Here is a 27,681-nt window from a genome sequence, read left to right on the forward strand (position 1 = left end):
ATTATTTGATGTGTATTCATGTAACTTCTGGGTTTTTTTCCTTAGTGTATTTCAGTTTGCTCAATACAGAGTCAGATTTACTGGACTATTTTTGCCAGGTTCTTTGCTGGGAGAAAACTTTTTTAAAATGGTAATTTTTTCCACCTTCCTTCTTTTGTTGAAGGAAGGTCAATGTTACACATTACTCAGAATTACACTTTTGAGTCTCTTTAGAATAGTAAGGTGAATGCCATCTGGTCTGGGCAATTTTTTCTACATACTGATTTTCTACATTTTGTTTTAAAGCATCTTTTATTGACATTTTAAGACAGTTCTTCTAAGAAGGGCTGCAACAGGGACACGAGTGAGTTTTTCCATAGAGAATAGTAGTGCAAGGAATTAATCTGGTATTACTTCAGTGACTATTTCTGCCAACTGCAGAAATATCTCTTACATATCAATGATCCATCAACACTGCAGACTTTTTAGTAGGCTGTCTGATGTGTTTGAAGAGATTTCATCATCAGTGCATGTATTTTTTCAAGAACTTTTTCAGCTTATCTTGTGGTTTTTCACTTGACCATAATGTAAGTATTGATATCTTTTTACGTTTTCTTAATTTACATATGACTTCTGGTGAATACAATATTCTCAGTGCATTTTCTGTTGGCAGGCAGGCAGGCGGGTGAGTTTAATTCACTGAGGAATAAAGCTATTCTCTTTGTTCTTTGAAAATTAAAGAAACTATTATGTTATTCTTCTCTGACTACACTATCTTGACAGACATAAAGTGTTATGGTACCACCTACTGGAAATAGCAAGTATTCTTTCTGTCTTCAATGTATCATTCATATTTTTGAACAAGAAGTGTAGGTATAGAAGTTTGTCAGATTTGAGCAAAATATTATGTCCATATGTGTGAATTTTAGAATGCTTTGATGGTTTGTCTCATACAGTTGGTATTCCTCTATCTGCCTATAAAGCCACTTCTCTGGGATGGAGGAAGAAAAGGCTTTATTAAACCTAATTAACTGATTCCGATTTTGTATGTTACACAGTTAAGCCAAGGAGATGTGATCAAGCCACAGCAAAGGCAGGAAAGTGCAGTCTTTCCAGTAATCCATCGACAATATATTTATTTCTTTTCAAGTAAAGAAAATAAAGAAATGTTTATGACAAATCCCATCAAATATATTTGTCAGCCAAAACCTAAGCAATCTGTGCCAGTAAAGATTGCAATTGTGGGACTTCCAAAATCTGGAAAGACTACAGGTATGAGCAGTTATCTATTTAAAACCCATTTTTTAATAACTGAAGCTGTATCTGTCCTTACTATTATTAAAAAATCATAAACCATTAATATTATTGGTCTTCCTGCTTTTCTTGCTGGCCACAGATTCTTTTAGTTACATTCTCTGGTATCTCATTTGACAGTCTGATAGTTATGCATTTTCCATCTGAATTTTATCCTAGATCCTTAAGAGGTTAGTGACGTGGACTTACATTTAGAAAAAGTGGACATACACTATTTATACCCCTTGTATTATTTATTAGTATTTTATAATTGTTTCTTACTTTTTTGAGTCAATGTAAGATAATGTAAAATGGAGAAATAGTCCTAGGATCAAGGATGAGGACCCCAAATTCCCCACTCCTCAGTCTGTTTTGAAATTTCTAGATTAAAAAACGCCCAAGATTTCCATCCCTCTCCCCTCCCTTTCCTCCTCCATGACTCTGTCAATCCACACATTTCTGCCTTTTACTGGAGGAGGAGAAAAATAATTTTAAACCATAGTTACTGAGAATAGGATGTTAGGAAGAAATTATCTCATATTTAGGATGAAATTTTAGCATATTTCCCATTTCCTGGGTAAATAATGTAACTGATGGGTTGTTCTGTAAGAGGAACAGCAATGAAGGCATATTTGCTAACACACTCTAATAATATTGACTATATCTGCTGAGGTTTGTTCTAAATTGAATAGTGTTTGCATGCCCTGTGCATATACCAGATTGTGATGTTGCTTACCCTAAAAGTTGTGACTTGAAATCAAAATATTTTGCAGTTGCCCGGAGACTTGCGAGTGTTTATGGGTTCCTGCGCCTGTCCCTAGGAGATGCCATCCGGTTTGTGATAAACAGCCAGCCAGAGAGCAAGTTGGCACTTAAGGTACAGTCACACCTTCTCCAAGGACTCACCGTGCCTGATGAATTGGCCATCCAGGCTCTAGATGTGGCTCTGCTAAATCTCGTGGATAATCCCACTGGGTAAGAGTTTTCTTGGGGTTTTCTCCAAGACACGTCAGCTCTTCATAGCCATGGATTCCCACATTACCGCTGTAGAACAATTTCACTAAAACACATCAGTGGTTTCTGCATTAAAAAAAATAATCTGTACAAAAGGAGATTTTTTTTTTACAATCGCTCTGGGAAATGAGACTGAAGCATAATTTTCTGCAATTTTCAAGTAACTATATTCCAGTACATCAAAGTGATATACTTTTTGACAGTTACTTTTTTTCAATCAAGAAGCCAGTATCTTCTACTATCCTTTGAGTGTTACCATTTGGTCTCTCTTATACCAACTACAGAACCAACTTGGACATACCTGATTCTCTTTGATCATGCAGGCTGTTTCAGTACTCAAGTTTTTTTTTTGGTTTTTTTTTTTTCTGGTTTTCTTAACAACTGAAGTTATTAAGAAGGAACTGAAACCAGTGGGTGTTTCCATCTCATTCATTTGTAATCCTAGGCTCTTTCTCCCCCACTGAAACACCTTTGAAACTGGGCAGTCGTAAAAAGCTTTATCATCAGTATTTCACAAAATACAACTTCTCTCCCCAAAAAGGAGAATTGTTACAGAGAAAGGCAATTCTGCAATATTCTCTGAAAACTATTTGTGCTTGAGATCAGAATCCTTTCAGCGTCTCTTTCATGTTAAATCCTGGAATATTGTTTCAGTATATTTTGTTCCAGTATTGCCTAATACATGAAAAGCATTTCTTCTTCAATATGATTATAAAAACTCTTCAAATACTGTAGAAAATAATTTTACTTACCACTTTAAAAACTGCTCCTCCCAATCCACATGGAGACTTCTCATAGTTAAAATTATGTTTCTGAATGATTGATGTGTCAGAATACTAAAGTACACCATTTTTATAAGTCCCAGCCATCCACTTACCTTTTGCCCTTTGTGCATTTCCTTTTCTCATTACTACTTCTTCTTCTGCCAACTTGATTTTTTTTATTTGGTCATAAATTCTTAGGAGTGAAGAATGTGCTTGTCAAGTGAGAGCAGTGATAACTTCATGGCAAGGGTGTAGAGTTTTGTCTCCATGGAAAATGTACTAGAAATACACACAGACTTACTGGTTGATTGGAAACTCACTTCTTAGTGAGTTTCTTCAAAACTATTTTTCTGTTTCTGTTTGTGTGCAGAGTTGTAATTGATGGATATCCTCTAACAAGAACACACGTAAATCTCTTGGAATCAACTAGGATCATTCCAGTGAAAATCTTTGAATTAGATATGGATACAAAGGAAGTGTTCAGAAGAGCACTGCTGGATAAGGAAAAAACAAACCGGTAGTGATACTCCCTGATAGAACTGTTTTTATTTTCTAGATGATATTGTAATATCTCTATGTGCCTCAGTGCTATACCCAGAGGTTGTATCTAACCTGGAGCATAACTCAGCTGTCTCTGAACTCCACATATGAAAAACATGGGAACCAGTCCCTCTCCTTTGTAATGCTCTGATTTCCATAGACCAGAAATAGGGATGTAAGGTGTTTGGGGTATGCTCTGGCCAGATCCCTCAGTTGCATGACTGAGATTACAAATGTGCAATGCTGTGCACCCACTGCTTAGTTTACCTGGTTTAATGAAACTGTACATCACAAATGTTACCACTTCTCTCTGCTGCTGAAATTTATTTTTATTCAATTATTGTCATGAAAGATATTGATACTTCATGTAATAATCTCTCTTCTAAAAATTTAATTAGAGTTGTTCTAAAAATATGGAAATAATGCATATTTAGTAGTGTATAGAATTCAGTTCTAAGCTTTTCAGTTCAGTTTGTTCTTCTGAGAAGATAAATATTCTGTTTAAAGAGCCATTGATTGTTTTTGAAGAAGAACAGTAAGTAGTTTATAAGCAGACAGAGAATGAAAAAGAACAGAACATTCACCTTAAAATTAAATTGTGTAAGAACCTGTTTCTCATTAGAGGAAGTGTTTCTAAGAAGTTCCAGATAGCTTGGACCGTTACTGCATGCCTCTTTCATTTTGTCCTTTTCTTTTTGTCTCTTTCTTTTTATCAAGTAATCAGTACAATGTTAAATTGTTTACTAAAAGACTAAAGACAATTTGCATTGCAAAAAAATTAAATCAATGATGTGTTTTTGAAAGTATTTACTTTAAACTTCATTTTAAATACCGAACTAATTATATTTCATAGGCTTAAGTAGAAATCAAGTGTGCAATATCAGGGTACCATTTAATTGTGTAGTGAGTGTCAGGTAATATGTGTTGATACATTCCAAATCCTTTGAACAATAATTATTGAGTTGTATTTGGGACATAAATAGAAAAAGTATTGTTCTTTGTTTTTGAAGGACTGTCTGATCATAAGTACACTGCTTTTCACATGTAGCTTTTAGTATTCTTCATAAGAAATTTGTATTTCTCAAATATGTTCTACAGTGTCAAATAAGCAAAATTTTGTAAAAAGAACTTACAGTGAACTCTAGAATTTACACCTGAAATTCAATGAAATTATCTAATCCTCAAATTTAAATCACTGTTATTTTTCATTGTCTTTAGACTTCCCTATCCTGAACATGACAGCCCACAGATTCTAGCTATTAAAAATTCCTGCTATAAACAGCACATTGATGATATTAGAACTTACTATATGACGGAACATCAAAACTGGTGTGTGATTGATGCCAATCATAGCAAATGGAGGGTCTGGAATACCGTTCTGCAGAAAGTTCAGATGGTTGTTAAACAAATCCAGACATACCTGGAAAGAAGGAAAGAAGGTAAAAGAAAAACAAAGTTTTGCAGTATATTTGTTTCTTTAAAAAGCTGCAATATACTATGTACATGACAACTTCACCTTTCTTTGGATGAGGCTAATTTTTGGGCACATACGTACCCTTAAATTCTTCAATCTTATCTGCAGAGATCCTGAAGAGATCTCTTGAAAATAGTGATGACAAAGCCAACTACAGGGCAATCTGAGGCCATCCTCCAAAGAGGAGGGTAACAGAAATCTGCTAAAGGAAGTCAAAGTCCTTGGTCCATAGTAGATCTGGCAACACTGGGTGGTAAATCACAAAGAGTACCCCAGAGATACAAGGGGAACTCTAACTTGCAGCTTCACTTTAGTGTTAGTGAAGGAAGAGGGAGGGATAGGGAAGATGTTAATTTAAAATCTAGAAATAAGCTTAAATATGTCATCTGAGTTAATTTCTGTGCTTTGGGAAGAAGACCAGTTTATCCTAAAATAGCACAGTTCCCACTTGAGCTTTTGTCTGTCGGCACTGGTCAGGATTAAATATGCCTTTTAAACATGTCTGTACATGTCAGAATTCCTTTGAAGGGCAAATATACTTCCTTATCTTATATCCACCTTTTGGGTTTAACTTTTACAGCTCTGTGGCTGCACCCATCTTAAAAATTGGAGTCATAATCAAAAATATTAAAATACACTTAACGCTTACACATCAAGCTTGAAAAAGCACAATTTTTAAGTAATTTGGTTTTGAGATGACATTTTAGTCAAGATTTTGAATGTATTTCCTCCAGATAGACTGTAGCATTTGCAAGATATAGATGAAAAAAGGGGAGGCTTTCATCACACCTTGTACTCTTTTTCACCAATGTAAAGAAATATAATAATAGCTGAAATGTCCCTTAGTAACACAAAGGAGTGAAACAATAAATCATAAATAAGAAGAACAGACCAATAAGCTGAGCATGCAGAGTATCCCACACCATTAATAATTATTATATTTCTTAAATGCTACAAAAATGTTATTAAAATTAATTGGTAAAATGAGTTACAACTTCATTTCATTACCAAATTGCTGGTTTAGTTCTCATTATTTTATATAATTTTCAAATTATGAATTACCTCCTAGACTATAGCATTCCTGAGTAGAATTGTTGGATGTTTCTATGTCTCATAAATTGCACATTATCATTAATTGCTTTAATTAACAGGAAAAGCAGTCAGCATTGCTGGTTTATGTATCACTCCCAAGGAACTACAGAGTCAGCTGGGGGAGTGTGGACAGTACTGTCCTGTCAGCCTTGCAGAGAAAGGTGAACTGGTTGACTGCTCTGTAACCCCCTCACTGGAGTTTGCTGCAGAATTTCAGGGGCGCTATTACAGAATGGCTTCACAGGAAGAACTGGAAGTGAGTGCCAAAAAGCAGGTCAAAAAGGAGGGGATTATGGCAAGAGGGAACATTATTGCTTAGATTCTTTGATTCCATAAAGAAATAGGTAATATGCAACTTGAATTAGACCACTGTTGTTAGCATTCAAGCTTTTGTTCTGCATACTTCTGCTATCAAATGCCTAGGCAGACTAAATACAGCACAGACGCCATTGAACTAAAGCTCATGTTACAAGTTGTCACAGATCAAACATTCATTTGAAAACAGTATCTTTCTCCTTTCTTTATCTGTTGTGGAGAGACTGGGTTAGAAAGTGGCTTATGACAGCAGTAGATAGTGATGGATGGTGGGTGAATAGTGACTACTTCAACTGAGAGTAGGTTGGAAAAGAAATTACCCAAGAGCAACAGCAATGCCAACACACTGTTTCATTGTAGAAAAAATAGGTATCTAAATTGTGTGAGCCAGTCCTCTGGAGTTTGACTAACAGTCCTACAGTGCTTTTTTCATTATAAAAATATTTCTTTTTCTACAGAAATTCTTGAGCAGACCTGAGGTTTATGTATCATCACTGGCATCTCACCCTCTCCCACATATGCTACCAAAGAAATTGACTGCAGCAGAAGTGAAGGCCTTATTCCCTGTAAAGCCTGAAATGCAGGGATACTGTCCAGTCACTTACCTAGATGGAAAACAGAGGTATGTCACTAGAGTTTTCATTATCTGAATTACAGAACAAGTGTCCTACATTAATGCATTAATGAGGAAATATTTTCAAAGTACTTTTTAATGCTGTTCAGGGTTTAGACAGGAAAAGCAATTCCTATTCTCTACATTGCACCCGTGGCTTTGGAAATCAAGATAAAATCACCTTTTAAAACTTGTGTGGATACAGGTTCTACAAGAATCGGTGTTGGCTTGATGTCTTTCATGATGAAGATGGACAGATATAGTTTGAATTCGCTCTATCATAAGCCTTCAAAGGTTAAAAGAAATCTCAGAAATTCCTAGTAGATGCAAAACTACCTATTATGATTTTTGTAGAGATCCATAAAGCTCTACCATAAAGTGACACAGATTTCCTCAGTGTGCAAGAATTTGTCATCAGAGGAGAACCTTAATAGCCAATTCTATGTTATCCCTTTTTAATCTCCTGAACAAATATGATTGGCATTTTAAATGGAGAAGCTCTAAAGAAGCACTATAAAAGTTCCTTAATAAGCAGATTTTGAGGCAGAGACTCTATCAGATTTTTAACCTTGTAACTATCTGTCATGTAGTGGAAATTTGGATGATCCAATTGCTATTTTTGTAGTTGCTACACTTGCTAAATTACCAGAAGGCCACCAGTAGCTCATGAATTTACTCCACACAAATTATGTTTTATGTTTTCTGTGAATGAGTTATTCTTGCTTCGGCTTTTCAGATACGAAGCTTTGGTGCCTGGCAACATCGAGTATGCAGCAAAATACCAAGACAAGGTATATATTTTTGAAAGTGAAGAAAAACTTCAGAAGTTTATGAGGTAAATACTCTAACTGCATTTTAATCTTAAGATGTTCATACAATCTTAAGATGTCTATACATCTTAAAAATGCTTACTTTATATCTGGTTAGGTTACCAGAGAAGTACTGGAATCTGAAGCTTCCCTATAAACTGCCTCCAAAAAAAGAGCCTATGCTACTAACTACACTTCCTTTGCCTGGATACCTTGAACAGGCCAGTTTTTGCTTTTCTATTTTAAAACATGATTTTGTGATATATATCATATATCTAGCATATCCCACTCAGGTTTTTTTTTTTTAATTTTTAATGCATTTGAGTCTTATATTTATTAATGAGATTATATTAAATTGATTTTTTTAGTTACAATTGAGAGCAATTTTTAAAACAACAGATGTTTGTAGCTTTAATGGAAAAAATACAAGGCCATCAGAGGGGGATAATAAGCTGCAGTATTATATGATGATTTTCTGACTTAGTTGTTTATCATATCTTGTAAGAGTACATTTTGGTTTGACTTTTAACACCAGCATAGACACAAGCTTACTTGGAAAAATTTAAGAGTAGTATGTTATACTTTGACACACGAATAAATAAAAAAAATATTCACACAGCCCTCCCTATTTTATACTAATTTGTTATCTTCTACTATTCACCAACTTAAGATATCGTCCTGTATTGTTAGAGCTGCATTACAACAGGATAAGGCATTCATCAAGATTTCTGTAATGGTCTTTTAAACCAATTTTCTTTTTTTTAGGGAGTAGCAACTTCTCTAATAAAAGCTCTGCATGAAGTTGGCAGCCTTAAGCCAAAGTTTCCATTCCTAAGTGTGAAAGAAACTGCTCTGCTTTTTGTCTCCTTCCATCTAAAAGGTAGTGTATAAAATAGCATGCTATAAAATAACTAATTGTATAAATGATATAAGACCTCTGATACAAGATAGCCAATCAGTGTTCATATTTGCTATTTTTTAGAATTTCTCTTTGGGTTTTTTTCAGGCAGAGATATCAGTTGCATGTAATAATCTTTAATAGTTTGCAATCAGCTTAACTATTGCCAGCTTTCTTGATTTCAATGCCCTTGTTTGCAGGTCTGCTATTGCTTTGGGCTGGTTTCTAGTACTGCTGGAGATTTCTGGAGCAAGACTGACATTTCTTTCAACCCACCACTTTTGTCATTTATAAGCCAACCTGTTCACTGGGTGAACTTCACCTGGCCTTTCATATTTTACATTTTTACTTATTATTTTAATTATTATTTCTAAGCTCTTCATATCCTGTGTTTCCTCATGTAGTTTCCAGATCCCTCCAGAATTTTCTTGAACTGTCACAGATTTTTTTTTGCTAGCACAGCTTTGTAAGGAAGACCATTGAACAGGGCAGGCACATGGTAAGCCCCTGCATAAATGTACAATTCCTATGCCACCAAACTGCTTTCATACTGTAGTTTGCTTCATTCACAAAGGCTATTTTCATTCTATTGTTAGCATGGCTTTGCTAACATAAGGATGCCCATGCTAGGAGTGTTTTGCTCATATATTGCAACATTAAATCATTATTAGTAGTGGATGATGAACCAGAAGGGTTATGCAAGTGCAGAAATCTCTTCTTCTCATGCAGTGCCAAACTGTTTGACCATAGGAATCCAGGAAAACAAGTTATCTTCTTCTAGCACTGGGTAGGACTGCTTCCAACTTTAAGATATAGCATTCCTGTACACTAATAAATCACTTGAATGTGAGGAAGAACTTCTTTCATGTGCTAGTGACCAAACACTGGAAGAGATTTCCCAGAGAAGTTGTGGAGTCTTCATCAATGGAAATATTCAAGAGCCATCTGAACACAATCCTGTGCTGTGTGCCCTGGGATGACCCTGCTTGAGCAGGCAGGTTGTCCCAGATGATCCAATGTGGTCCCTTCCAGCCTGACCCATCCTGTGATTCTGTGATTAGTTGCAAATACAGAATTATTTATTATTGTGCATCTCTTCAGAGTAGTCATGCCATTCTTGATAAAAAAAAAAAATTATCAAAATGCCTTAAGTTGTGGTCCCCTGGAAATTTATTTCATCCTATTTCTATGTCAAGTTAGACCTTCTCATCTTCAATTAACATCATTCTTAAATCTCACATTTAAAGACTGAGTGTCCTTCAAGCTGGACTCCTTTAAGGGGTGTATTCAGAGCTGTGCTTGAAAAATCTCTCAGAAACTGTTAAATGTAGCTGTCTACAGTTTAAAGCTAGTGGGCTGAAGTGTCTTATAGCATAGTTCTTCATGCTGTCCAGTTTATGTAATGAGATATAAAATACTGTCCATAAGAAAAAAAAATGGTTATGATTTGGCTCACTCCTTCCCCTTTGCCTTGGGGTAACAATTAAAATAATAAACTGTACTCTGAGGACTGGCACTCAATACTAATGTATGCCAAAATAGGGCTTAGGGCAGAGAGAAACCTTCCTTCCTCCTCCAAACTACTGGTCAGCTCTTCACAGACTCATGGAATCACAGAATATGCTGACTTGGAAGAGACCACAGTGATCATTGAGTCCAACTCCTGGCACTGCAAAAGAGCATCCCAAGATCCAATATCCTGGAGAGCATTGTCCAAACACTTCTGGAATGCTGTCAGGCTTGGTACTGTGACCACTTCCCTGAGGAGTCTGTGCCAGTACCAAACCACTCAACCCAGTGAAGAACCCTTTCCTGATACCCAACTTAACCCTCCCCTGACACAACTTTAGGCCATTCCCTCAGGCCCTGTCACTGGCCACCACAGAGATCAGTGCCTGCTGATCCTCTTCCCCTCACAAGGATGTTGAAGACTGCAATGAGGTCTCCCCTCAGTCTCCTCCAGGCTGAACAGACCAAGTGACCTCAGCCACTCCTCCTATGGCTTCCTCTCAAGGCCCTTCACCATCTCTGTTGGCCTCCTTTGGACGCTCTGATAGTTTAATGCCACCTTATATTGTGGTGCCCAAAACTGTACACCAGACTCGAGATGAGTCCACCCCAGTGCAGAGCAGAGCAGAGCAGGACAATCTCCCTTGCCTGGCTGGCGATGCTGAGCCTGATACCCCCAGGACACCACTGGCCCTCCTGGCTGCCAGGGCACTGCTGGCTCACTTTCCACCTGCCACTGACCAGCACCTCCAGGTCCCTTTCCACAGCACTGCTTTCCAGCCTCTCATTTCCTAGTCTGTCTGTGTATCCATGCCAGGTGCAGAATCAGGCACTTTCCCTCCTTGAACTTCATATGATTGGTGATTTCCCAGTCCTCTGATTTGTCAAGGTCTCTCTGCTGGGCCTCCCTGCCCTCAAGGGAATCAACAGCTCCTCCCAGTTTTGTATCATCTGCGACCTCGCTTAGTATCCCTTCCAGTCCTGCATCCAAGTCATTTATGAAGATGTTGAAGAGCACAGGGCTGAAGATGGAGCCCTGTGTAACCCCATCAGTGACAGGTCACCAGTCCAATGTCACCCCATTCCTTATAACCCTTTGTGCCTGAGTGGTGAGCCAGTTGCTCACCCATGGCATGATGTGTTTATCCAGCTGTGTGCCTGACATTTTGTCCAGAAGGATACTGTGAGAGAGTATTGAAAGCTGTACTGAAATTCAAAAAGATCACATCAACTGACTTCCCTTGGTCAACTAGGTGGATTATTACCTTGTCATGCAAGTAAGTCAGGTTTGATAAGCAGGACTTTATTCTCATGAAGCCATGTTGGTCACAGTCCTGCTTATCATACCTGACTTACTTGCATGACAAGGTAGCCCACGTTATAGGCAAAGCCCACCATATAGGTCATAGAACACCTGTACCAAGAACACAGTGGCCCAGCACCAGCTATACCAGACCTGGGCTATCCCCAGGATGCGCCACATCAGGTTGTGTGCCACACTACCCAAATTTGCCACTGCCTGGAGTTTCACCAGTATCTCATGGTCTGAGAAATGAGAAGTTGACAGCAGCTGGGCATGTTTATTGTGTCTTCTTTTAGAAAAGCCTGATCCTCCTGATTATCATGACAATTTGGAGTCAGGAACTTTCTGAAATAGAGGACTTGATCTTTTTGGCTTGGCACCAGCAGTCAAGGTGTTTATCTGTACCAAGGGTAATGCTAACAGAGGTAGACTTGGTCCCTTTGAAAATTTCTGTAATGTAATTCCACGAAGTTTATAGGAGACACTAACATGCTGCTTAAATTCTTGCAGCGCACAACCCCCGGAGCTCAGAGCCAGCGCGGCAGATGTACAGGAAGAAGCTGTTGCAGTTCGTGGAGCACTGCCAACTCATCCCCTACCTTGGGACTGCCATGATGGGCCCGTATAAGGAGCCAAGAGATCGGCCCCGTGGCCTTGATGACAGACTGCAGACTTTTTTCTCCCTGAAAGGCACCCGCCCCACTTTTGTGTGAACCCTGTATTTCTGCTGATTAACACATGGAGTGTTGCCATCAGGCACCAGCATGGCTGCAACGTGGCCTGCGAACATCACGTGTTCTCAGGCCAGTTTTTAACCATGAAATCTTAGAAATAAAATCTTTTGTCTGAAGTTGAGTGATATCAAGCTACTGGAGAGCGTCCAAAGGAAGGCTATGACAATAGTGAAAGCCCTTGAGGGGAAGCCATATGAGGAGCAGCTGAGGTCCCTTGGTCTCTTCAGCCTGGAGGAGACTGAAGGGACACCTTGTTGCAGTCTACAGCTCCCTTGTGAGTGGAAGAGGAGGGGTAGACACTGATCTCTTCTCTGTGGTTCCCAGTGACAGGCCGCATGGGAATGGCCTGAAGCTGTGCCAGGGGAGGATGAGTTTAAATATGAGGAAAAGGTTTTTCACCCAGAGGGTGGTTAGGCACTGGAACAGGCTCCCTGTAGAAGTGGTCACAGCACCAAGCCTGACAGAGTTCAAGTACAGCATTTGGCAACGCTCTCTGATACACGGTGTGATTTTGGGGGCAGTCCTGGGCAGGGCCGGGAGCTGGAACCGGATGATCCATGCGCACCCCTTCCCAGCCGGGCTCCTCTGTGATTCTGTGGCTCCAAGTCCCGTCCGTGTTGCGCTCATTGCGGCAGCGCAGGCGCGCTGCCAGCCCCGGCCCGGAAGTGCGGCGGCGGCGGCGGCGGCGAGCGGCGAGCGGTGAGTGGTGAGTGGTGGGTGCCGGGGCAGGGCGGGCGGCGGCCGGGCCGGGTGCTCCGGGCCCGCGGCTCTCGCGGGGCAACGCCCGCTCCCTGCTCCTGCCCACGAGGGACGAGCGGCCTTCCCTTGAGGGTCGGCCCGAAGGGCTCACACGGTGCACGGGGACGGCGACCCGCACGGTGCCCTTGGCCGTGGCCGTGTCGAGGCCCAGCCCCGGGCCGTGCGCTGCCCCCGGGGTCACCTCCCGGGAGCTCCCGAGCCCTTCCACGGCTGGGCCGGAGTGTATCCGAACGCACCGCCGGCAGCGTGCGGCCTTCTGCTGGAGTACAGCCTTATTCTATAATGGTGAGGGGTTTTTAGTGAAGTCGCGTGGTTTGGATTTTGCAGTCAAAATACTAATACTGTCACCTCCTGGTTAAACATCGAAGTCCTTCATGCGATCAGAACTTACAAAACACCCACTACTTTGTCTGGAACACGTGTAGATGTTAGGGGATGCCTGCAGGCAGAGTTGGCAGCAGCCGTCCAGGAATTCTTATATTGCACGATAAGGCAGGTTGGGTCACACCTGCAGCTGTGCTTTCAGGTGCTCCAGCAACAAACATCGGGCTCACATGCTCCAGAAGTTAAAGTACCCAGATAAAACAATTTGGCTCCGCTATGAACTATTTGGTAGCTGATTAGGGCTAAAGAATCCCCTTTTCGCCATCTCAGTAGCATTTAGGTATCATCTGTAGGTAGTGTCTGCTGTTTCATGAAGCATTTGTTCAGGTCATTGAACCTGTTGCACTAACTAAATACAAATATTTAAATTTACATGTGTTTAATATGACACTTGTATTATCTTTGGTTTAGCTGAGCTTTGTAAATAGGACATTGTGGGCATATCTCTTCTGTAATATTTGGTGGATTCTTCTAAAATTGTTGTATTTTTTTTTGTTTATTATTAATTTTTGTAAATTTACTATTGAAGCAGCTTAGCAAGTCAAATTGATCGTTAATAGTACCTTAATGAGTCCTATATTAGAACCCTTCAAAACACTGCTGTTTATGTGTTTGTATTGCCTACCTTCTTAGGCTGAAGCTTAGTAAAGTTAAAAAGTGTTAAAAAAGAGAATTTTTCAGAAGGATAAATGGGGGTAAAAGAAGTAATGAAGTCCTGCCACATTGATACCAGTGAAGAGAACTTTAAGATCATCTAGTCCAACTCATGCCCTAACACCTCAAATAAACCATGGCACCATTTATTATAGGATTTCCTACCTTGTCCCTGAGTAAACTGCACTGATCAAGCTGCAGCTGACCTTTTTGTTTCCAATGTAGTGGGTTGGTGCTGGCTGGACACCAGTGCCCACCAGAGCCACTCCATCACTCCCCTTGTGAGTGGAACAGGGAACAAAGGATATAATAGCAGCTCATGGGTTGAGATAAGAACAGAGAGAGATCACTCCCCAGTTTCCAGCACAGGCAAAACAGACTTGACTTGAGGAAATTACTTTATTGTCAATAAGATCATTGTTGGATAATGAGAAATAAACCCAAATCTTTAAACAGCTCACCCCACCTCTCCCTTCTTTCCAGGCTCAGCTTTAGTCCCAGTTTTCTCTACCTCGTCCCTCCAGCAGTGCAGGGGGATGGAGAATGGGGGCTGCAGTCCGTTCATTGCACATTGTCTTTGATTCTGCTTTGACTCCTCACACTCTTCACCTGCTCCAGTGTGGGGTCCCTCCCACAGGAGACAGTCCTTCTTCCATAAACTACTTTAGCCTGAGTCCTTCCCGTGGGCTGCAATTCTGCTCTGGCTTGGATCCCTTCCACAGGTGCACTCCTTCAGGGACAGTCTGCTCCAGCCTGGGTTCTCCATGGGATTGGAGAGTTCTGCCAGCCAACCCATTTCAGTGAGTCCATAGGTCCTGCCAGGGGCCTGCTCCAGCACAGGCTTCCCACAGGCTCCCAGCCTCTTTCAGGCATCAGCCTGCTCTGGTGTGGGGTCCTCCAGGGGCTGCAGGTGGATCTGTGCTCCACCATGAACCTCCATGGGCTGAAGGGGCACAGCTGCCTCGCCATGGTCTGCACCAGGGGCTGTGGGGGAATCTCTGCTCTGGCACCTGGAGCACCTCCTCCCCCTTCTTCTCCACTGTCCTTGGTGTCTGCAGGGCCGCTGTTCCCACTTTTCTCACTCCTCTCTCCAGCTGTAGTTGTGCACATTTCTTTCCCCCCTATTAAATCTGTTATCTCAGAGGTGATACCACCGTCCACTGATGGGCTTAGCCTTGGCCAGCAGTGGGTCCATCTTGGAGGCAGCTGGTGTTGGCTCTGTAAGACATTGGGGAAGCTTCTGACAGCTTCTCACAGAAGCCACCCCTGTAACTAACCTGCTACCAAAGCCTTGCCATGCAAAACCAGTGCTGTACTAAGGAGCTGTGACCAAGGAATTGTTTCTGTCTGATTGTTTTAGTTTCAGAAGCTAGGGTAGCAATTTTTTTTAGATAATACAGGGTTCACAGTACATCAGAGATAAAAAAATGATAGGCAGTAATTCTGATCTAAAAAAACTATCTGTAGCCTTTTCATAGGATTTTCAAATACTTTTTGAAGAAATTCCATGTCAGCAGTAGTGTTGATTTTTCAAAAGTTCAGAGGATTCAGAATTGCTTCAGAAACTCTTGAACTCTGTTATGGGTATAACAAATGATACTTGGGTCTTATAATGCCAACTGTTAAAATAATTCTTTACTAAAGCTATTCTGTTTTTCTAGGCACCTCCTTTAATATTCATAATTAAAATGGCAAAAACAACTGATCCTTCTGAGAAACTGATCATCCACTCCAAAGCTCACAAAGATACCATTCTAGCTAATTTTGAGGAACAAAGAAAAAAGGATTTTCTTTGTGACATTACTCTGATAGTGGAGAATGTGCAATTCAGAGCCCACAAAGCTTTGCTGGCTGCCAGCAGTGAATACTTCTCAATGATGTTTGTAAATGAGGGTGAAATAGGGCAGTCAGTTTACATGTTGGAAGGAATGGTTGCAGACACCTTTGGAGTTCTGCTAGAATTTATTTACACTGGTTGCCTCTGTGCCAGTGAGAAAAGCACAGAACAAATCCTGGCCACTGCACAGCTGCTGAAAGTAACTGACTTGGTGTGGGCCTGTACAGACTACCTGGAAAGCCGCAGCCCAGGTAGTGCATTGCCAGCTCCAGCTGAAAGTGTAGCCTCTGTTGTTGGAAGTGACAGGAAAAATGATGATCCACCAAAGCGAAAACGGGGGCGACCAAGGAAAATCAAGGTTGTCCAGGAAGAAGAAGAAGAATCAGGAGCAAATTCTGCTGAAGATGGGCAGCTGAGAGAAAACAACTCCATGCAAAATGAGCAAAATTATATGAAAAAAGACACTGAAGTAGAAGAAACAGTTGCCAGTGAACAGGCTTCAGTGAGGAAAGAGGGAGAAGAAACTGAACCTGCTTGTGGCTCAGAGGCTGCTGTTGATCTGTCAGCTGAGAAAGATGAAAACTATGATCCCAAATCTGAAGGAATACAGAGCACTCAGAGCCGTTACAGCAAACGTAGAATAAGGAGATCAATCAAACTAAAAGATTATAAACTTCTTGGGGATGAGGATGAGAAAGGACTGGCAAAGAGAACTGATGGAAAAAGAAAACGTGCGGGTTCTGAAGCCCGCTGTAAAGACTGTGGCAAAGTATTTAAGTACAATCACTTCTTGGCTATTCACCAGCGAAGCCATACAGGTAGGCCTTCAGAGAGTGCTGCTTTTGGGTTAGGTTAAGGGATGTTGCCAAATGCAAGTGACGGTTGAAGTGCTGTTTTTTGACTACAGCAAGAATATCCAAAATAGCATGCTGGTCCAAATTACGATGTGTTCTGTGTTTACTGTTTTATTCTTGTCAGCATATCTCAGAACCTTTATGTCTTACCTAGATTTCAGTGTAATTAATAATTTAATTGTTTAAGCACTGAATTATATGGCAATAGCTAAAGAATTCTTTTATTTCTATGTGAAGCTTGTCTCTTTACCACTAATCGAGACTTAATTTTTTCAGTAGCTACAACATTGCAGCGCATCTCACTACCAGCTTAGAATATCTAGTAAGAAATGATGCATCTCTGACTAAAAATGTCATCTTTTGCTTTCAGGGGAGCGCCCTTTTAAATGCAGTGAGTGTGGCAAAGGCTTTTCCCAGAAGCATTCTCTTCAAGTCCATGAGCGAATGCACACCGGGGAACGGCCGTACACGTGCACCATTTGCAGTAAGGCTCTAACAACAAAGCATTCTCTTCTGGAGCACATGAGCCTACATTCAGGTAAATACTTCAAGGCAAATGTCTCTCTCTGCTGCAAGAATCTGCCTTTCTGAAAAAAAGGTACTTCTGATCCGTCTTGTATGTGCTGGTGTCACATTCCACTGAGGGGAACTGCAAGGAGTTATTTTAAAAATGGACGGTCAGGAACAAAATAATGTCACACGAGACAAACATTGTATCTGAGAACTGTTTATTGGTAATGAAAAAACAAAATTAAAAGAAGTTATCCTACTAAAGAGAGCTAGAAAAGACAGAACAAGAGGAAGAAAAATGGGAGAGGAATGGGAGGAGAGAGAGGGGAGACAGAGAGAAAAAGAGGGCTTTACTACCGGGGAGTGCTGTCGATGTCCACGAGGTGGGGGGTGTGCACGCTGCCTGCCTGGGCACGGCTCCTGCGGTGACGGGTGGCCGGACACAAGGTGAGGGATGCTCGGGCAGGAGGACCAGAGCCATGCACACGGTTGTGGCAAGGATCACAGCAGTGGGCTGGCTCGGAGGTGGGCAGGATTGGACGCAGGGACGCTGGGACAAAGCAGTCAGGGAGTTGGTCAGGGACACAGGGAAGCAGGACAGATGCAAGGGCCAGCAAGGACCAGCAAGGGCAGGAGAGCAAAAAGGCAGGCTGGGGCCAGGGCAAAAAGCATAAGCACTAAATCGAAAGCAAGTTTCTAAAAGCCCGTCAAATCACCAAGCCTCAAAAGCAAAAGCACAGTCTCAAAAAAGCCCCAACTGAAAAGCCCAACTCAGAAAGCCCCAGGGCCTGTGACACAGTTACATTTCATACCCCAGCTCCTCCCAAAGTCCACCTGCTGACAGGAAACCATTGGCCCAGTCCAATGTCCCAGTGCAGTCCATTAGCAGAGACCTTTTGCCATCTGACTGGAGAGTGTCTCTGGGGTACAGTGTCTTTGGTACTGCTGACTGCCTGTCCCATGCAAGACATGAACTCGTTGCCAGGAAAGCTCTCCCCAGAGACAAGGCTTTCCTCCATATTTTCCTAGGTGCCTCCTGGACGTGGCACGTGTGCAACTCTTCCCCCATGTGCCTTTGACATTGTTGAGGCAAATCAAAACTGAATTGGCTCCTCACAGCTGAATTTTGTATTTTATTTATTTTCTTACACTTGCTTTGGACGTGGCTTACATTTTAATAAGTGATTTTCTCTACAGGGCAGAAGGCTTTTACCTGTGATCAGTGTGGGAAATACTTCAGCCAAAAGAGACAGCTCAAGAGCCACTATCGACTACACACAGGTATGACAAGTTTGGATTGAGGACCTGGCTTACAGTCCATGCTGATTTGTCTTCCTAAAGATTAACATAGGCTGAAAGTTCTTCCTCAGTGATGTATTTAGTCTTTGCTACCTTGATGTGTCCTATCTTGGATAGGTATAACAGTGGATAGGGTGAAAAAGACATAATGGTGTATAGTAAATGCAATGTGTAGAAAAGTGTTTAATTGAGAAGGGCTCTTATGATGATTAAAAATTAGTTACATTGTATTTGACATACAACTTGATTATTTTAGCCCTGCTGTCCATGCTACATAGAAGCTGGGAATTGTATAAACAATTGTGTCTGCTGCCTGGTCTGCAAACTGCACTGTAGTTGCCCGCTACTTTGGACTAGTAAGGGCATACAAGCTTTAGGAAGTGTTCTTCTCACTTCTGGAACAGGATGAAGATACACACAGAGGAAGTGGTGGAGAAAATCAGAATTTACAAAGCTTCGGGAGAAGGCGTTTTTAGGCAGGAGCAGGTGTCAGTCCCCTGTTTTCCTGTGGTAATACTAAATTGAGAAATAGGAGTGTGACAGTTAAGACAGGGAGGAAGCAGTGAATCACCTTTTGTTTTATCTCTATATTATATCAAAGTGGTTATTTTACAGGAAAGTGCTTTAACAAAGATCACTGAAGAGATAGAGGGGATCACTTAGGCACTGACACTTTTTTTGTTGTTGCGACAAGGCCGTTCACTGCCGGAATGTAACCAGTGTCGGCGCAAATTCATGGATGCAGCTCAGCTAAAGAAACATCTAAGAACACATACAGGTAATGCTGTACCTTGTGTTTTGTGGGGTTTGTGGTTGGTTTTTTCTTGACGTTACACGGACAAAACAATGTTAAGCAAATTGCACTTGTCTCTGTGGCATGAACTTCTGCTCTACTTGTAACATAATGATGCCTGTGTTGCTAATGAAGAGATTTGACATCAAGAATGCAGGAGCACAAAAAAAGCTTGTGTTACAGCAGCACAGAAGCAGTGCCTATTACAGGAAGAGGGCTTTTTTCCCCAGTTTTATAAACCTGCTGCAGAAAATGCCAGTTAGCTTTCCCGTGATAGAATCCTGGACTGAGAATTCAGTTTGTTGGGAGAGTTGTATCCAGCATGTATCGGGCTTGCAGTGAGCTGACAAGCAACAGAAAGTGTTTGTCCAAATGAGTTGGACACCTCTGTCTGTGAGGGATGGGTGCTTATGAAAAGTGCTGTGACCAGAAAAATAATTATTTCCATTTAGCTTTTACTGTGCGGTAATAAACCAGATGTTGAGAGGAGATGGGCTGGGAGGGATGATTTAATGCAAGTGCGTCAGAGGGTGTTTTAAGAGATTTAGAGGGCAGGCTGGTAATGAATCACTGGGTAACAGAGATAAAAATGTTGATCTATTCTCTCATAATAACAAGGCATAAACTTCATAAAATACTTCCCTTTGAAGAGTAAGTTCATAAGGTGATATGTGAGTAATTTTGTCTTTTAAAGTAAGTGGAAACAGTGGCAATTGTTTCCTCACAAAATCAAATTGTTCTTAAGCGTGTCACTTGCAGTTGTAATACATAACAGCCTCAAGCATACTTTAACTCATTCATTTCCTCCTCTTTTCTAAGTGAAAAAGATTTAAATTTTCTGGGATATGCTGAGGTCAAAACTTGTGCTTCTGGGAGCTTTTGGTTATCCAGACTAGTGCTAGCATGTGATACTTATATAATTTTGTACTGAAGAGAACTCAGTGTTGACACAGGCAAGAGTTTTGTACCTGAAGCTGATAGAGCTCTCTAAATGTAGTGGGAAATGAGTTTGGGGTGGGAAGTGAGAAGAGGAAGCTTACTAGCAAGGTAAGATGCAAAAATATATGAGTTAAGCTGATTTTCAGCAGAAACTGGCTTGCAATATATTTTGCTACTAGAAAAGACAGGCAAGATACCAGTATTAATTATGTAGAAATAATAATTCATTTGTCCCATCTCATAAGCAAAGGAAAATTCCAAGGCATTTGGGGGACAAGCGTTAACATAGATACAACTGTTCTCCTTTGGCAGCAGTCTGGTAACATGTGTCATAATAATACAGTCTAATTGGGAAGTTACTCCTGTATTCAGTAGCAAGCTGGGACTGGATGACCAGAGGTCCCTTCTGACAAATGTTTCTTGTTCTCTCATCCTTTATCCATGCCCTCCAAAGCCACATGAAAGCTGGTAAGCATTGCAGTTCTATGCTGAATGGGAAGCTTCCTTGGAAACTGGCTGCTGCCCAGCGCCTGGGTTTGGTGTGCTTTGATGGTGTGAATTACCACAGTGGTGATCTGGATTCTTGTGTCTGGTGTCTTAAAGAACCTCAGTGCTACAAGGATTTGTTATGGTGTGAATTAGGATTTGCTTTGGTTGTGTAGGATCTGTTTCTATGAACCTTCTTATAATTTAACTTGGCCTCTCTGCTTCTACTCAATTAGACATCAGAATTCCAAATGCACTAAAAAAAAACCCCAACAAATAAACAAAAATTCCCCAAACAAACTCACATTTTATTTAACTCATGATAATTTTTTTTTTTTCTAACTGGTGTTCCCAGAATATCATAGGCCTAGTAGGATGAAACCTTATAGAAAGCCAGGCAAGTTTTTAAGATAATGGATTCATTTTCCAGCTTTGGAAGTTGGAGCTTACTCACCTGGATGGTGCTGCACGTGAACATGGCATTAATTCCAGGGTTCAGGGACAGCCTTTTTCAAAGCATTTCTGTTCCGTATGGAGCACCCACATCTGTGCCATAGGTACAGCTTTTTGTTGCTTTGGGGGCTTGGATCACCTAATCCTTCATCTTCAAAGGGGAGAAATGCTAGAGGTGTACATTTAAAATGTTATACCCTCATTTTGACTAGTGAGTTCATTCGGTTTTGGATATCTGCTGAACCATGACAGAAGTGTGAGGAGCCAACAGTGCACTGTGATACTGTGTATGGTAAAATGCAAAATGTTTTTAATGAATTTATGAAATGTGCGATTTAAAAAGGGAAGTTGCGTTTCTTTTTGATAGGTGAGAAGCCCTTCACTTGTGAGATTTGTGGCAAATCATTTACGGCTAAAAGTTCACTTCAGACTCACATTAGAATTCACAGGTAAAGTATGTCTTATTTTCATTACATTCTATTAAAATGTAACTTCTAGTTTTATACCTAGAAGTAGTGCTTGTTTAATTATAGAACAGTCAGGACTTGTTTGCATTTTGAATGATTGTTAAAAACTTAACATTTTTGCTTAATCTGTGTAAGAAAAAAATTGGTAGTGGAAAGTACTGAAGTCCTAAATACTCATGTGCCAAGATACTGTAAGAGTCTTCTTTGGTGTTTTGTGTCTGTTCACTGACAGTGTACTTACTGCTATGCTATTTTTGTGAAAATTTTATTCTAAGTTTTGTTTGAGAACAGGACAGTAGCTATGATGTATCAAGGTTATTGGAGCATTGCCTTGTTGCTCGTGAGCTATCCTCTCTCTTTAACAGCACTAGTTGTCTTTTACCCCTGTCAGCGCAATGCATTGTATAAAGACATGTTAGATTGTAAATCACTGGAGAACTGTTGTCCAAGAAAACATTTCCAGTAAAATTTCTTGTCCTTTTAACACAGACAGCAAGTTAGGATTTGGAAACTTCTTTTTGGTTTTAAGCCCACACTTTTAAGTAATGTTCTTAAAATGGTCAGTGCTTAGAATTGTGTAAAGTTGTTGCATTCTTGTCAAGGTCAAGCAGCATGGAGCTTGTACCTCTGTTTTTCTGAGAGGAAGGCAGTTATCTCTGTAGCTCTGGAGTATATACTAATTGTACAGTTTGTGAAGTCAAATAGAGATAATCAGGAGATCAAATAGAGGATGTTTTTAACACTACCCTTTAAGTACTTACAATTTAGAAAAACAATGTAATCATTTAAGTGTTTTATTACAGAATAAGTTTCAGAAAGTAGCATTGTCAAAGTGAATATTTTAATGAGATCAAATTCTTTCCTTTTGCAGAGGAGAAAAGCCATATTCTTGTGATATATGTGGAAAATCCTTCTCTGATTCCAGTGCTAAGAGAAGACATTGTATCTTACACACAGGCAAAAAGCCTTTTGCCTGCCCAGAATGTAGTTTGCAGTTTGCTCGTCTGGACAATCTGAAGTCTCATTTGAAAATTCACAGCAAGGAAAAGCAGTTTCAGGAAGCCAGCGCCGCCCCAAGCACCAACGCTCATCCGGAAGAAGTGAGAAACATTCTCCAGCTGCAGCAATACCAACTTGCCACCTCAGGAGGGCAGGAAATTCAGCTGCTGGTTACGGATGCAGTACACAACATCAACTTCATGCCCAGCCACAATCAAGGCATCAGTATTGTGACTGCAGAAAATGCCCCCAGCATGACTACGGAGCAGGCCGCGAACCTCGCGCTCCTTGCGCAGCCACCACAGCAGCTGCAAAACTTGTTGCTTTCAGCTCAGCAGGAGCAAGCAGAACAAATTCAAAGTATCAATGTGATTGCAAACCAAATAGAGGCTGCCCAACCTGAACAAATGCATGTCATCACTCTTTCCAAGGAAGCACTAGAACATCTCCATGCTCATCAAGGACAAAATGAACAAATCCACTTGGCGGGATCTTCACATCCAGCTCAGCACGTGCAGCTGGCTCAGGAATCAAGTCAGCAGTCTCACTCTAGCCACGATACAGTTCCTTCCCATCAAGTCAGTGAAGAACATAATCAAAGTGTACTTGTTCCGAATCCCATCAGCAGCCTCTGTCAGTAAATGAGTCATCTCATGAGCATCCTATCCAGGGACAGGCTTTCTGAAATGCTTGTTTGTCAGCAGAGGGCTAGGCCAGAGAATGCTTCTCATCCAGGCAGGGATTACACATGTCATACTTTCTTTTTTGCAACATAAGCTATCCAAAGATGCATTTCTTGGTGATTTTGGATGAGTGACTCAGTTTCCTTAGCCATATTTATTTTAGACTATTTTGTTTTTGTGGATTGGTATTTCTTTACTATACATAGTCCTCCACAAGTACCTCACAAGCAATTAATGTGGGGTTTTGTGCCTCATACACATCTCTGCCTCCTGAGGAGATATTTTGCCCTCATTTGCATTTCTGAGTGACTCTCCAGAGAAGTTCACCTTGCTTGTAGGAGAACAATGTTTAGGATATCTGTGGATCACAAAGTACCACTTCTCTGATAAGCTTAACGTTACACCTGAGCTACTGTCAAGCTTCAGACAACCAGTACTTTTTGCAAAGCTAACACCGTATTTCTTATGTTTAATGAGCTTTTTCTCTGCAGGTTAATGTAGAATTCTCTATGTAATCATTCCCTGAAGTGCATTACGAGTTACTGACTACCAAATTTATTTGGTTTGGGTTGAAACTGTTGCAGCCTTTAACTGGCCCTGAATCTTCCCTAGTGTTTACTGTGTGCTGTATACATCTTGCTCCTCAGAAACATTTAAGCCATTGCACTTGAAAAGTGGCAATGAGATGTGATGGTTACACTGGAGAAGTGAAACCCCACAAATTCTGCCCTGTTAGTTCTACCACTCACTCTCTGTGTGACTGTGGGCAAGGTAGTTGACCTCTGTGCCTTATTTCACCATCTAGTAAGTGGGGATAGTGTTCACACTCTCTGCCAAGCACTTTGAAGAGCTCTTGATTTTGAAAGCACTGTCTGTTGAAGTGCAAAACCCTCTACCTGACAGGATTCTATCTAAGCTTAGGAGCCACTGTATATTTAAAGTGTTATTTTTTGTACTTTTGAGAGAAGAACATAATCTTACTTTAATATATGTTAAGACTGGTAATTGTTTATGTGAGGATTCAAACAATGAAGAGCATCACTTCAGAGCATAACAAGTTACATAAATGGTGCACATCACTTAAAGTTGTACAGCTATTTTTGTTGACTAAATTAGAGGTGTACAGATTGTTTTCAATGACTGACTGCTAACAAAAAAGATTTGACATCATAATAAAATGCCTTGCCAAAATACATGCTTTCTGTTTTCAGGTTTGACTACTGGTAACACCTTTACACTGGTATGTTAAAATCCACATATAATGCCACTGATGTGTTAAAATCCAGGTAAAATGCCACTGTTACTTAAAAGAACATGCTCAATTGTCTCTTCAGCTTTAAAATGTCATACTTGTGATTTACATGGATGTTTTATGTTACAACAAACAAAAAATTCTAAAAAACATGGTGAATTTAAAAGCAAAATTATCCACATTTTTTATAAAATCCCGTGTTCCAAGTCCAGATTACTTGGCGAGCTCCTGACTGCATGCTGCAGATGTTTGGCTAAGTATCTCCTGTTATCAAAGTTCTGGATCACTTTTATATAAATGGATCATGATAAGGGTAGACAGTGGGAATATATCAATGCAAAAAAAACCCAAAAAACCCCCAACAAATCCAAAAAGCAACAAGCCATCCTACAGCAAAGGTGTTCAGGCTTTTCACCTTTCCTTTCAGAATAGAGAAATAAAATTTGCGTACATTCTGCCACCAAAGTGAACCAGCATATTCTACAGTTCTGCCTGAGAAGAACTCAGAGAGGTCTGAGAAGCCTGAAGTCTTGGTGTAGTAAGAGCAGATAAATAAATCCAGTAAAGCCTGTTACAACACTTATGACAATCTTGCTGATTAATTGTATAAGCTTACAGTAAATACTCTGGCAGTTTAATCCTAAAACTTCTGCTTTTATCTAAAACATTGTACAGTGCAGCCAGACTACTATCTGGTCATAAGTTTACAGGAACCTGCACAGAATTCATTGCCATATATTTACAAACCCTGAAATGCTTAAAAACAGGTTACAAGCTAAATTCTGAGGCTACCAGTAAAGGAACTGTTCAGTACTTTTCTTCTTTGGACTTCATTTTGTTCATTATGCAGTTATCATTGCAGGGTTCAGTTCCATGCTGCAGTTAAAACATGGGACACTTCCACATGCTGATTTCTCAGTGCTTTCCCTGTAACTAAAAAAACTCAAGCTTGGTTTTTGGAATTTTGTTTTGCTTTTCTGCAGATTACCAGTGAAGAAACAAGCTGCTGTGAATAGCAGGGCAATGACTAATCCTGCACCCTGCATTGCTTAAGCTGTCAGCACATATTGTAGCTTGCACTCAAGAAGCTGGCGTGGCTTCTCATACCAACAAATGTTGCTTTTTGGACACCATTTGCTTCCTTTCTAGTGAATGCCTTTCTGTTAAAAGATGAAAATTAATCCTGTTTCTGTGTATGCATTCTTAAGGCTTCAGCTGAAGTCTAGGATTGCTTTGAATTTGAAAGGAAACCACTTCATCTTTGTTTTTCAGTCCATCTGCCACTAATAACTATTTATGAAGAAAATGCATCCCTTAGAAACTGTTTCAGAGCAGCTCTCTAAATATCTTTACTCCTTAGCCAGTAAACACCTTAACTTCTCTTTTTCTCACATAGACTAATCCTAGCAAATCCGTCTCACTGCTTTCTATGTAAAAATGAGATTAAGGTTTTAGACATAAATGCAGGGCACTAAGAGGACTACAGAAAGATCTGGGTTTGTAAGCATTTAACACCATTGTATGTTTCCTCTGCTCAATTTGTAAGTTACTCAGTGTAGTTGAACTCTAATAGGATCTCACTTTTTTTTTTTTTTCCCCAAATGCAAGTTTATCAGATTTTGGCTTTTTCTGAAGATTTTGGTTGGTTCTCCAGGTGCAAGTTGAAACAAATCTCTGAGAGGTAAAGCAAACACACTCTGGAGCCTGCATTTGCCTGTTGTATGTGTAATTCCCCTGCTTGGATTTCCAATCCAGCATCTTGGGTTTTGATAAATGAATATCAGAGTATTTATTTCATATGGTCTGTAAAAGCAAATTACCCTGACAATAGGAAAAGAAAGCACTACTAGGGATTGTGCAGCGATTTTATCTTAACATCTAGGAGGAAAAGGAGAAGACTTTACCTCATCACAAACTCTTTACAACTGAATGCCTATTCACAGGTTAAAGTTAAGGATATTGAGCCTGACATTGATCTTGCCAGCTGTTGAGGAAAGGTCTGCTTGCATTTCTTTCTTTGTGACTCGTTTCAGTGTTGTAGCTGGTTAGTCATCGTGGTGAAGGTCATGGTTGGTGTTTGCTAATACCTATCCTGGTGTGCTTGGATGTGGGTTTTTTCAGTCTTTTCCCACTTCACTTTAACTGTAGGAGCTAGTAGGGCATTCATTCCTAATCACCAACCCTGTGCCTGTGTGAGCACAGCAGCTGGGCATGTTTCCTGTCTCCCCACATCTTCCAACTCTGCTCCAGACTGTGTCCCTGACAGTATCCTGTGTAAGTATCATTATCCCAGAGAAGTGAGTCTGGGCTGGGAGTGGCTGGGAGGAGGCCGGTTTGCACAGCAGGCGTGCCCTGGAGTGCAGGAGCAGCCAAGGGTCTTTCCCGGGCATGCTTATCTTCACATGGGCAGAAGTCCATCTGTGCCAGCCTTTTCCCCAGTCCTTCTGCACTGCAGGTTCTCGCTAAGAGCAGAGGAGGAAGAAGTAATGCCCTACTCTCCAGAGCTATGATTTTAGGACCTCTTTTACTTCGTCATTAGAGACTAATTAAAGAGTCTGCTTCTTGCAGAGTTGCAGTCCCATGAGCTACAACAGTTCTCTATGTTCTATCCCTTTTCAGATCCTCTGTAAAACACAGTGAACAATAAATGGTTTTCCACAACAGAGGGACTACTGATCATATCTGTCCCAAGCAATTCTTCCAAATGGAAAAACCCATCCAGGCATATTCTCAGCATCTCACTGTACTATGCTTACTGCTCATTTCTGGCTAATATTTTAATCCTACCTAATTGAAAGTATCTTTGGAATAGCAGGAAACAGACTTCTGCTTTAGTTAGCAAACTTCCTACCCTGTCCTGCAAATTTTTCTGACATGAGGAAGAACTTCCCTGTGTGAGTGACTGAGTATACTGCAACACATGGCCCAGAGAAGTTGTGGAGTCTCCCTCACTGGAGAGAGAACTGTCTGGACAC

At 40.7% G+C, this 27,681-nt stretch overlaps 2 protein-coding genes across 6 annotated transcripts in view; both read left to right on the forward strand.

Moving 5' to 3' along the window:
- The window catches only part of AK9 (adenylate kinase 9), a 60,861-nt gene extending 48,408 nt beyond the window's left edge, over positions 1-12,453 (forward strand). For both annotated transcript variants that reach the window (XM_053972642.1, XM_053972643.1), the window contains exons 28-37: positions 1,038-1,251; positions 2,046-2,247; positions 3,421-3,567; positions 4,809-5,029; positions 6,216-6,412; positions 6,930-7,093; positions 7,821-7,919; positions 8,012-8,118; positions 8,663-8,773; positions 12,114-12,453. In XM_053972642.1, coding sequence (XP_053828617.1) covers positions 1,038-1,251; positions 2,046-2,247; positions 3,421-3,567; positions 4,809-5,029; positions 6,216-6,412; positions 6,930-7,093; positions 7,821-7,919; positions 8,012-8,118; positions 8,663-8,773; positions 12,114-12,316 — 1,665 coding nt within the window. In that variant the 3' untranslated portion in view covers positions 12,317-12,453. The remainder of the gene's footprint in view (positions 1-1,037; positions 1,252-2,045; positions 2,248-3,420; positions 3,568-4,808; positions 5,030-6,215; positions 6,413-6,929; positions 7,094-7,820; positions 7,920-8,011; positions 8,119-8,662; positions 8,774-12,113) is intronic.
- A 628-nt stretch (positions 12,454-13,081) lies between these two features.
- On the forward strand, positions 13,082-24,647 carry ZBTB24 (zinc finger and BTB domain containing 24). 4 transcript variants are annotated; one of them, XM_053974337.1, is made up of 8 exons: positions 13,089-13,381; positions 13,465-13,588; positions 15,796-16,789; positions 17,196-17,363; positions 18,533-18,616; positions 19,329-19,412; positions 21,673-21,754; positions 22,644-24,647. In XM_053974337.1, exons 2-8 carry the CDS (start codon positions 13,532-13,534, stop codon positions 23,410-23,412), a joined length of 2,238 nt encoding a protein of 745 aa, XP_053830312.1. In that variant the 5' UTR covers positions 13,089-13,381; positions 13,465-13,531; the 3' UTR covers positions 23,413-24,647. The 4 variants fall into 4 exon arrangements, with proteins under 4 accessions (XP_053830314.1, XP_053830312.1, XP_053830311.1 ...); XM_053974336.1 differs by having other exon boundaries at positions 13,089-13,588; XM_053974338.1 differs by lacking the exon at positions 13,465-13,588.
- Positions 24,648-27,681: the final 3,034 nt, after the last annotated feature.

This window comes from Vidua macroura, chromosome 3, assembly GCF_024509145.1.
Source record: "Vidua macroura isolate BioBank_ID:100142 chromosome 3, ASM2450914v1, whole genome shotgun sequence".
Classification (NCBI taxonomy): Eukaryota; Metazoa; Chordata; class Aves; order Passeriformes; family Viduidae; genus Vidua; species Vidua macroura.

Coding starts and splice junctions, on each gene's coding strand:
- ZBTB24 (XM_053974336.1), top strand. CDS start 13,532: ATGCCTGCAGGCAGAGTTGGCAGCAGCCGTCCAGGAATTCTTATATTG. Junction 19,413..21,672: donor ACATCTAAGAACACATACAG/GTAATGCTGTAC, acceptor TCTTTTTGATAG/GTGAGAAGCCCTTCACTTGT. Junction 21,755..22,643: donor ACTCACATTAGAATTCACAG/GTAAAGTATGTC, acceptor TTCCTTTTGCAG/AGGAGAAAAGCCATATTCTT.